This window comes from Bos mutus, chromosome 5 (genome assembly GCF_027580195.1).
Source record: "Bos mutus isolate GX-2022 chromosome 5, NWIPB_WYAK_1.1, whole genome shotgun sequence".
Classification (NCBI taxonomy): domain Eukaryota; kingdom Metazoa; phylum Chordata; class Mammalia; order Artiodactyla; family Bovidae; genus Bos; species Bos mutus.
The window spans coordinates 74,473,328-74,485,199 of NC_091621.1; the positions used below are offsets into that span (position 1 = coordinate 74,473,328).

Sequence of the window (11,872 nt, forward strand, 5' to 3'; positions counted from 1 at the left end):
TAAATGGAAGATATGTCACTGGTCCAGTCTCAAGGGCCATTCAATACAACATAAATAGATCATTGTTACGCCCTTGTAACTGAATCAGAGACTTCCCTTCATTGTTCTATCATGATATTTGTCCAATTTTAGCCAGGAGAGAAGTAGAGCCAGTCTTACAATCATAAATGAACTAATTATAATATGGAAAAAAAGAAGATAAATCCTGTTTTAGAAAAGTGAGGAGAAAAAGATTAAAAATGGTGAGAACCAGGGAGATTTGAGGAAAAGTTCAGAAAGAAATGAACATTCAATTCACGCTTTCTACAGTTCCTAGGCTTTTTCTAGGCAAAGAATCAAAGGATTATATGAAAGGAGTCTGTCACACATATGGGGCAAAATTGAAATCCTAAAACATCAGGTTGTGTTTGGAGAGTGGTCAGGAGCCTGCATCTGAAGCATGGGCTGCACAGAGGAAGTGTAGATGGCCGATCCTGAATGACATAATAGGTTGACATGACTTGGCTTTGCAGCAAGTTTATTGTCAGGAAACGTTGCTTCAATACTGCAAATAAAACATGTTCTCCTATCTGATATTTTTCAATCTGTCTAGCGACTTTGCAGCAGCAGCAGCAGAATATGGTTTAGACTTGCCTTCCTCCTGGAATTGCATCTTCATAGTTTGAGTTTCAGAGATGACCTCAGCCTTAATATATCCAAGAATGAATTCACGTGATTTTCTAATGATGCAATAGCAAATGGCAGTGCAAGAACCTAACCTCTTGGGCTTAGTTTCATTGTAAAGTGTTTGTACAGATGTGTGCTTTAGGGGTGCTTGATTTCAGATCTCAGAAGTATAGGAGAATGAACTTAGCTTTACCCTGATCTGCTTTAGAAGGAAGGTTGCTTTGAACATCATTCCAATGAGGTAGGAATGTGTATTGTCAATTGTGGGAACATTTTTTCTAAAGTATCTGTTCTTTACAGATCTTTTTCCCCAAAGTATCAAACACTTCAAAAATCTCACTTTTTATCATATATTACTTTGTAATGATACTCTTGTCTAGAATCTTTTCCTAAAAACTTATTGATATTCCCTAAGTAATTGGCACAAAATGAATTATACTTTGAATTTTTGATGTGTTCAAAATTTTATATTAATAATTATTATAAATCAACATGTGTGGAAAGCAGAAACTAAAATTTTATTTTGGTCATTATACTATTATTTGAATTTATATGATTCAGGTTGGGACTGACTTACCAGAGTAAGTAGATATCTATTTTTCAGGAATTTTATTATGAGTCTCCTTAAAAAATAAATACAATATTACCATTTATTTGATTTCCATAGAAAATTTGCCATGTGTTTTTTTAAAACAGAATACTCGAGAGATCTATCAGAATAAACATGTCTCTTCTGTAACATTAGCTTCCCCAACTGTGGAGTTGGAAAATAAAAACACATTTTCCACGATAGCAATGAAAAATTTGATTACATATTTCCTATAGCATGAACCATAGAAAGAAGTAAACATAGAAGAAAAATAAACAAGCATTGAAGAGAAAATCATAATTCAAAAAGACACATGCAGTACAACGTGTATAGCAGCACTATTTACGGTAGCGAGGACACGGAAACAACCCAAATGTTCATCAGCAGAAGTGTGAATAAAGAAGATGTGGTGCATATCTACAACGGACTATTACTCAGTCGTATACAGGAATAAAGTTGGGTTGCTTGTAGAGACGTGGAAGGACCTAGAGACTGTTATACAAAGTGAAGTAAGTCAGAAAGAGAAAAATAAATTTTGTATTAATGCATACATGTGGAATCTAGAAAAACGGTACAGGTGATCATATTTGCAAAACAGAAGTAGAGACATAGACACAGAGAACAAACGTATGGACACCAAAGGAGACAGGGGTTGGTGGGAGGAAATGAGGGATTAGATCCGCTATTGATACTATGTATAAAATAGATAACTAATGAGAATATACAATATGGCAGGGTCCCCAACATCCTGGATCTAATGCCTGATGATCTGATGTAAAATCAAGTGGAGCTGATATAATAATATAGAAGTAAATAAACAAATGTACAATAAATATCATGCACTTGAATCATCCTGAAACATACCCCCTTCCCTGGTTGGTGGAAAAAATGTCCTCTCGAAATTGGTCCCTGATGCCAAAAAGGTATAGCACAGTGCATAGCACATGGAACAGTAATTAATGCACTGTTGGAAGGAAGTCCTAAAGGGAAGGGGTATGTGTATATGTATGGTTGGTTCATTTTGGTGTACAGTAAAAACTAATACTGTACAAAAAAAATCTTCATGACCCAGATAACCACGATGGTGTGATCACTCACCTAGAGCTAGACATCCTGGAATGTGAAGTCAAGTGGGCCTTAGGAAGCATCGCTATGAACAAAGCTAGTGGAGGTGATGGATTTCCAGCTGAGCTATTTCAAATCCTAAAAATGATGCTGTGAAAGTGCTGCACTCAATATGCCTACAAATTTGGAAGGTCCGTTTTTATTTCAATCCCAAATAAAGGCATGCCAAAAATTACTCAAACTACCACACAATTGCACTCATCTCACGACGCTATCAAAATAATGCTCAAAATTCTCTAAGCCAGACTTCAATAGCACATGAACCAAGAACTTCCAGATATTCAAGCTGTATTTAGAAAAGGCAAAGAAACCAGAGATCAAATTGCCAACATCTGTTGCATAATCAAAAAGCAAGAGCATTACAGGAAAAACATCTACGTCTGCTTTATTGACTGTTGGGGATTTTCTCCCCGGGACTTGGAAGTGATGAACCTGAAAGAATGACACTCGGAAAGTCTCTTGCAAGGACTGACAAGTTTATTTCTGCAGTCAAGCCTTTTCATAGAAGCAGGAACAAAGAGCTTAAAGTATACGGCCAGCAGAGCGCGTACGGGGTTAACACATAATCAGTAAAAACATTTCAAGGACAGCGTGCTCTATGTGACTCATGTGCTTAACCCACAACCCGTTTTCTCAAGTAACATTCCTATTTATTATTAAATCTTGGTGCTGAGCATAAAAGGCAGGAGATGTTTTTCTGTCTGCAGTACACAAAGCTGGATACTTCTGGCCCTTCACCATTTTCCCAAGGACTTTCTCCTAATACAGCTATTTTGTACTACGCTTCCCAACATATCCTCCTTTTGTTTTTAATTTAAGCACGGCGGCTGCTAGTTGGACTCCATTGTGGGAGGCACGGAGTCTTGAGTAGAGACTTCTGTATCCTATAAGCAATGACAAAAAGAGCAGGGTGATTAATACATATATAAAAATATTGCTTCTTGAAAGCCAAGTTCTAGGATCTAGAGACAATAGGGTTTTGGTTAAAGTATCATAGAATTGAGTGCTATACAATTCCCTAGGTACTCTATCTTGAAAATTAGCAACTTGTTTCAACAAATTGATGTCTAAACTTGAGTTATCTGTGAGATCCTGCAAATGCGCCTTAACTTTATTCCAAGGATATTCAGTGCTATTATAGGGCATGTTAGTCAGACAAAAAGAAGTAAAATTCCAGTGACAACGTATATGTGTTTGGAAAGTCAGTTGCTGCATTTGATCTCCTAAGTAGATAACCACAGTTTGTAACTCATTAACTCGTGTTTGTAATTGCTGATCTATTTGAGCTTGTTGAGTCCACAGATCATGAGAGTCCTTGTGCCAAGCAGTGATAAAATCATGATTTTTTTATAGAATTATATAAAGCCATATCAGACAAAGTTCCTACAGTCACAATGGAGATAAGGCTTAAGATGCCTGCAATAATCCACCCAATGATGTGCTTAGATTGCCTAAGCCCAGTTTTCAACATACAGAATGAAATACAGAATCAGTCCAAGGCTCAGTTAAGTTTACGGGAAGCCATAACTCAGGTTTTTGTTTAACTAGCGCAATGCTAGCATTGTGATATGAAATGGTGTGCTTAAGGCAGGTATAAAATGCACATGCAGTACAATTGACAATCTTGGCTGATAAGTCAATATCAAAATGCCCTACAATAAACAAGTACGGAAGGTGAACACACGATTGAATATAGCCAGTACTATTATATAGGAAGGTATAATTAGAAGGATGAAACACACCCGCAGTCCCATAAACACTAGCGAAGTGCTCTAAAGCTGCTGGAATTTTCCAAATGTGCCATTGCTTTGGCCCCACAATGGGGACGACAATCCTGGGTCATGGGGGTGATAAGCCCCCGTTATACCAATTCAGCAGTATGTCCTTATCAGCCCAGAAACTTGTCTTAGATTTATGAAAGCCTCCAATGTTTGATCTATTAAACCAGGAGCAATTATGATGTTCCTCCTGCTCTTCAGAACAGTTTACAAACAAACCGTGAGGTCCACAGTCAACAAATATAAATGTATGATTAGTATGGTTTTGCTGAATTATAGCAACTTTCCCAAATTGGCCTTGACAATCAGACCAACGTAATGGTTGTATCTCCTGTTTTCTTCTCCAAGATACAGTATGACATGTAGGTTCCTCTGGTTGAAAAAGCGAGTTCGAATAGTTGGCTATCTGGCCTGGATAATGTCGCTTGGAGCCATTAAGTAAGAAAGATGCCATAGCAAACATTCCCAGACGCGAAGCAGTCCCATTGTTGGCAGAGTATGCCCACCACTGTGGGAAGATAGTCACGCAAAGAGGATGAGATCTGAAACAGATAGGCAAGGTTTTGAATCCCACGGAAATGTTGATTGGCTTTCCCTCATCTTCTTCAAGGATTGGTCGCTTTGTGGACCAGGGACTTGGAAAATGCGTGCTGTCATTAGTAAAGATCATAGGGGCTTTATCTACCCAATCCACTATGGAGAGAAGTGGTGGGTTGGGTCTGCATGCCCAATAAACATATTCTGCACTTACCCCAGAGGAACAGGAAAGAACAGCTAACATTGCCAGAAATAGCTTATCTGGAGTCATAGGCGTTCCAGTGCTCTTCAGTGTCTGCTCAGCCTGACGAGTCATGTTTCTCATTTGAGCCCATGTCCGGTAAGGATTCAGATGATGGCGTTTCCTCATTGGCTCTTCCAGGGTCATTGACGAGACTCTTTGCATCAACTTCATCACTTCCCGAGGGAGTCTGGTCTCGGGGTCCTTCTTGGTAACGGACATGGCGAAGGGGAACCCATATTTCCTCTCCATCTGCAATGACAAGACCATAACCCTTGCCTAGGAGTCATAAGATTCCTGGCAGCCACTGATTAAATTGCTTATACCATATTGGTGTATTGATTTCTAATTTGCTGTTTTTGTCTTCTGCAAAATGTCTATCTGCAGGAGTGTCAGAATTATTTTTTGTTAAGTTTAAAAAATTTAGGGAATAAAGAGTTAAAGATAATAATAATTGAGGGTTCATAGGATAAGAAGTGTATCTTCTCTTCCATATTCCCCCTTTCTGTTTTAGTAAATGAGTTTTTAGGGTGCGGTGGGCTCTTTCAATAATGGCTTGACCCTGAGGATTATAGGGTATTCCTGTAATGTGTGTGATGTTTCATTCTGATAAAAATGAATGAAACGAAGGCGAGGTGAATGCAGGTCCATTGTCTGTTTTCAAGACAGAAGGAATCCCCATAACAGGGAAGGTGAGTAAGAGTGCGGAAATGGCGTGTTTGCTGGATTCTGAAGAGACAGGCACTGCCCAGATAAAGCCTGAAAATGTATCAACTGAGACAAAAAGCAAAGAAAACTTTCTTAAGGAGCAGTGAGTGAAATCAAATTGCCAAAGGGAGTTAGGCTGTTGCCCCGGGGATTAATTCCTGAAATCGTAGTTTGTAAGTGCAGAGGGGCACAGACATCACAGGTTTTAATAATATGCCGTGCTTCAGGGAGAGGAATATGGTATTTAGAGGGCAATCTGTTAGCATTGGTATGAATATTAGCATGTTCGTCACTGGCAGATGTAAAAATGGGAGCTATGAGCCTGTCAACAGCATCATTTCCTGCGACCAGAGGGCCAGGTAAACCTGAATGAGCACGTATATGTGCAATAAAGAAGGGTTCCGTACGTGAGTGAATTAAAGCTTGAGTCTGTGAAAAGAGAGTATATAATTCTTCATCTAGGTTGTATAAAAAGGCGGTAATCAGGAAAAAGAGAAGCAAGGTATTTGGAATCAGTATATACATTGAAGGATAATGGTTGAAGCAACAAAAGAGCATATAAAGCAGACAGTTCAACTCTTTGTACTGAAGAATAGGTAGTGGGTAATTTCTCTTTGATATCAGGGCCGACAATCCCTGCTATGCCTTTCTTGTTGCCATCAATGAAATAAGTGGGTGCATTGGTGATAGGCTGGGATGCAATGATATTAGTTACAATGAATTTAGTACATTGTAGAAAGTCCCATAATTTTCCTTTCGGCAAATGAAATAAGATAACATTTTGAAAATCACTTAATGCCATTTGCATGGTCAGGTTATACTGTAAGGCAATTTGCAATTCCTTTTTTGTCAAGGGGACGTATATTGCATATGGATCAAATCCAGTTAAAGTTTGTACACGGCTTCTTCCTGACACAATTAAGTGCCCTATTTTCTCAAGATACGATACAATTTTTTTAGACTGTTTAGTCTGTAAATATACCCATTCTATTGTGCTATGCTGAGCTATAATTGCAGTGGGCGAATGTTCAGTGGGGTATATATATAAAGAAATTGGTTGATCATAATCTAGCCGAGTTGAAAAAGATTGTTGAATGCGTTTCTCCATTAAGGCCAGTTCTTCTTTGGCCTCTTTTGTTAGCTGCCTAGGGCTATTAGGGTCAGGGGATCCCTCTAAAATTTTAAATAGATTTTGTAAGGCATAGGTGGGGATGCCGACAGATGGCCACAGCCAATTAATATCTCCTAGTAATTTTTGAAAATCGTTCAGCGTGTGTCGAGATTGCACAGAAATTTGAGTTTTTTGAGGTTTGATTTTAGATTCTTCCATAACATGTCCTAAATAATTAAAGGGTGTTCTCCATTGAATTTTATCTGGCGCAACAAGCAGGCCATGATTTTGAAGAGTAGTAGTAACTTCATTACATAACTGTTGTAAACAGAGTTCAGATTCCATAGAGAGAAGTATATCATCCATATAATGAATTATAAACACAGTAGTATACTTATCTCTAATGGGTTGTAATAAAACAGATATGAGATATTGGCAAATGGTAGGGGAGTTCATCATTCCTTGAGGTAGCACCTTCCATTGAAATCTTTTAACAGGAGCGATGTGATTTATAGAAGGAACTGAAAAGGCAAAATGTTTTCTATCTTTAGGGTGCAAAGGTATAGTAAAAAAGCAGTCTTTTAAGTCAATAGTAACTATAGACCATCCTTTTGGTACCATAGAAGGGGAGGGCAATCCGGGTTGTAAGGGCCCCATAGGTAACATGGTATTATTAACATTTCTTAAATCTATCAACATTCACCATTTTCCTGATTTCTTTTTTATTACAAAAACAGGGGAATTCCACGGGGAAAATGAAGGTTCTATATGACCTTTTTGTAATTGTTCATTAACTAATTGCATAAGAGCTGTCAATTTTTCTTTAGTTAGGGGCCATTGAGGTGTCCATATTGGGATATCAGATTCCCAATCGAGGGGCAGCAGTGTTAACTCAATGGTCCCCATTAAAAAGGTTCATTTAAAGAAACTGTGGCTTTCGTTTGTTCAAGAAAATCCCGTCCCCATAAATTGGTAGGGATATTAGTAATATATGGCTTAAGATAAGCTACAATTTGATCAGGGCTATACACTTGTAAATAGGATGCACTGACAAAGTTTGTGTGGCATCAGTTTTACCCACTCCTAATAGTCTAGAAGGAGCCATAACCCTACCCCAATCGAGGGGCCATTCTGCAGCTCTAATGACTGAAATGTCAGCTCTGGTATCTAATATGCCTGTGAAATTCTTTCCCTGAATGCGTAAAGTAAGCATGGGTTTCTGATGTTCCTTTAATAAGGTGGATAGTGTAGCAGTAAGGTTGGTACTGCCAAAGCCTCCCTGCTGAACTTTATCAGATGCCTTCATTGGTTTGACATATGGCAAAAGTAATAATTGTGCAAAACGTTCCCCTTTTTGTAAGTATACATTTCCCATTTTCACAACATTTACCATAACCTGTATTTCCCGTTCATAATCTTCGTCCATAACACTGGTCAATACCATTAAACCTCTCATTGTGTAGCTACTATGTCCCAAAATTAGTCCCACTGTCCTGGGTGGAATCGGGCCATAATATCTAGGGGGAATTTTGGGGGGGTTGTATAATTCTATTAGTTCCATATCATAAGGACTAGGTATATCAATGCAAGCACTCTTAGATGTAGCTGCTTGTAGCGTCATAACGCTAGGTCCTCCTTTTGTAGTGGGGCTAGAGGACTGCCCCTTTATCAGTTTCCCTATTGTTCTTGTTGTGTACCGGGGTTCAAGGTGTTTCCATCCTTATCAAACTTAGAATGACATTCATTCAGCCAATGGAACCCCTTTTTACATCTTGGACATACTCCTGGGGGTCTCTTCTTATTAGAAGTAGTATTATTTTTTCCAGCCTGTGTTGGCATGCAACATTGTTTTTTCATATGGCCGGGCTTCCCACAATTAAAACATTTGGCATTAGCAGCTTTTTGCACATTAAAGGTTTCCAATGCTGCCAATTGTGCTCTATGGGACATAGATCCGATGTCCCTACATGCTTTCAAATATTCCATAAGAGAGCCAGTCTCTCGAATTGGTCTGAGCGTGGATTAACATTCCTCATTAGCATTTTCAAAAGCAAGTTGTTTTAAAATAATATTTTGTAAAGTCACATCCTTAATAGATTTCTCAACTGCATCCTTTAATTTTCCTATAAATTGAGAATATTCTTCCTCATGTCCTTGAATAATCTTAACAAATGAACCATCAGAGTTAGTGCTATCAACCTTTGCCCATGCCCTGCAGGCAGTTTCTTTAATGAAATGCAACATCTCAAGGGTAATATTAGCTAATTGCGCCATTACATTGACCATAGTCCCTGTTCCAGCCAGTATATCATAAGTTAAATTGGCAGTGTTACCACGAGATTGCTGGTCAATCATCAGCTGTTGGGCCTCATCACTAACCCACATTTGCCACTGCAGTAATTGTTGAGGATTTAAAACCATCTTTGCTACTTGAAAAAAATCATATGGCATCCAATGGTCAGCCTGAGAAATTCTATACAGTAAGGAGAAGTAGGTGCATACAGAGTACATGCTTTCTTAAAATTAGACAACATGCTAAAATCTATACTGTCCCAAGAATTTTGACCCTGGACAGGTTGATCAAATTGTATTGGGAAAGCGAAAGCACAAGCAGGCATCTCCCGAGGAGGAGTGAAGCGGTTAGTACGAGCAAGGTTAGCAACTGCAGTTACAGATGGAGCAGAAGGAAAAGCCTCAGATTTGGGCTGTCCGCTGAATGAAATGACTTCCGCCTTAAGCGGTTTCAGTTTTGGCACATCCTTAATAGATACATCCTCAAGTTGTTTTTCCAGGGTTTGTGTTTGATTGAGTATGACATTCTTGCATTTCAAAGCACCTTGCATGTCTTGTTCATTAAGCTCGTATTCATGCAAAGACTGAATAGTCTCTACCTCCAAATCAACATTATGTCCTTCAATTTGTTCTATGACAGCCCGTATGAGTGACCAGGTAACCCAGCATTGAGCAGGAATGTAAACTCCCTGCCGATATGCTCACAAAACATTATTTTTAACCCTTTTCCATACATCAAGATCAAGTGTCCCGTCCTCAAGGAACCATGGATTATGTTCCAGTAGTATATGATAGCAGTCATTCAACTGATCTCTTGAAACATTAACACCGTTTTGTTTCAAAAAATGATGCATTATAGAAATGAAAGGAATTTTACTGCTATGTTGTCCCATCCTGCTTACCTCTTTCTGCAGGGGCTCGTCGCTTTGTTCAGCCTTCCTTTCAAGTCCCTGTTCGGGCGCCACTTGTTGGGGATTTTTCTCCCCGGGGCTTGGAAGCGACGAACCTGACAGAATGACACTCGGACAGTCTCTTGCAAGGACTGACAAGTTTATTTCTGCAGTCAAGCCTTTTCATAGAAGCAGGAACAAAGAGCTTAAAGTATACGGCCAGCAGAGTGCATACGGGGTTAATGCATAATCAGTAAAAACATTTCAAGGACAGTGTGCTCTAAGTGACTCATGTGCTTATCCCACAACCCGTTTTCTCAAGTAACATCCCTATTTATTATTAAATCTCGGCGATGAGCATAACCAAAGGCAGGAGATGTTTTTCTGTCCGCAGTACACAAAGCTGGATACTTCTGGCCCTTCGCCATTTTCCCAAGGACTTTCTCCTAATACGGCTATTTTGTACTACGCTTCCCAACATTGACTATGCCAAAGCCTTTGACTGTGTGGATCACAACAAAAATTCTGAAAGACATGGGAATACCAGACCACCTGACCTGCCTCCTGTGAAATCTGTATGCAGGTCAAGAAGCAACAGTGGAGCCTATTATACAGAGTGAAGTAAGCCAGAAAGAAAAACACCAATACAGTATACTAACGCATATATATGGAATTTAGAAAGATGGTAACAATAACTCTGTATACGAGATAGCAAAAGAGACACTGAGGTATAGAACAGTCTTATGGACTCTGTGGGAGAGGGAGAGGGTGGGAAGATTTGGGAGAATGGCATTGAAACATGTAGAATATCATGTATGAAACAAGTCGCCAGTCCAGGTTCGATGCACGATACTGGATGCTTGGGCTGGTGCACTGGGACGACCCAGAGGGATGGTATGGGGAGGGAGGAGGGAGGAGGGTTTGGGATGGGGAACACATGTATACCTGTGGTGGATTCATTTCAATATTTGGCAAAACCAATACAATATTGTAAAGTTTAAAAATAAAATAAAATTTAAAAAAAAAGAAGCAACAATTAGAACCGGTCATGGAACAGTGGACTGATTCCAAATTGGGAAAGGAGTACGTCAAGGCTGTATATTGTCACCCAGTTTATTTAACTTATGAACAGATTACATCATGCAAAATGCTGAGCTGGATGAAGCAAAAGCTGGAATCAAGATTGCAAGAAGAAATATCAATAACCTCAGATATGCAAATGACATCAGCCTTATGGCAAAAAGTGAAGATGAACTAAAGAACCTCTTGACGAAAGTGAAAGAGGAGAGTGAAAAAGTTGACTTAACTCAACATTCAGAAAACAAAGATCATGGCATCCAGTCCCATCACTTCATGGAAAATAGATGGGGAAACAATGGAAGCAGTAAGAGACTTTATTTTCTTGGGCTCCCAAATCACTGCAGATGATGACTGCAGCCATGAAATTAAAAGATTCATGCTCCTTGGAAGAAAAGCTATGAAGAACCTTGAAAGCATATGAAAAAGCAGAGATGTTACTTTGCCAACAAAAGTCTGTCTAGTCAAAGCTATGGTTTTTCCAGTAGTCATGTATGGATGTGACAGCTGGACTATAAAGAAAGCTGAGCACCAAAGAATTGATGCTTTTGATCTGTGGTGTTGGAGAAGATTCTTGAGAGTCCCTTGGATTGCAAGATGAAACCAGTCAATCCCAAAGGTAATCAGTCCTGAATATTCACTGGAAGGACTGATGCTGAAGCTGAAGTCACAATACTTTGGCCATCTGATATCAAGAACTGACTCACTGAAACCATGATGCTGGGAAAGGTTGGAAGCAGGAGGAGAAGGGGACGACAGAGGATGAGATGGTTGGATGGCATCACTGACTCGATGGACATGAGTTTGAGTAAACTCCAGGAGTGGTGATGGACAGGGAAGCCTGGTGTGCTGCAGTCC

At 39.3% G+C, this 11,872-nt stretch overlaps 1 protein-coding gene across 1 annotated transcript; it reads right to left on the minus strand.

Moving 5' to 3' along the window:
• Positions 1–2,980: 2,980 nt before the first annotated feature.
• LOC138987841 (endogenous retrovirus group K member 25 Env polyprotein-like) lies at positions 2,981–5,779 on the minus strand. The gene is made up of 2 exons (XM_070370019.1): positions 4,123–5,779; positions 2,981–3,264 (listed from the first exon to the last, which is right to left on the minus strand). The coding sequence occupies exon 1, from the start codon at positions 5,204–5,206 to the stop codon at positions 4,220–4,222; it is 987 nt and encodes a 328-aa protein (XP_070226120.1). The 5' UTR covers positions 5,207–5,779; the 3' UTR covers positions 2,981–3,264; positions 4,123–4,219.
• Positions 5,780–11,872: the final 6,093 nt, after the last annotated feature.

Bases quoted from the DNA above. Each gene is read 5' to 3' on its own strand.
- LOC138987841 (XM_070370019.1), bottom strand. From the start codon at position 5,206: ATGGTCTTGTCATTGCAGATGGAGAGGAAATATGGGTTCCCCTTCGCC.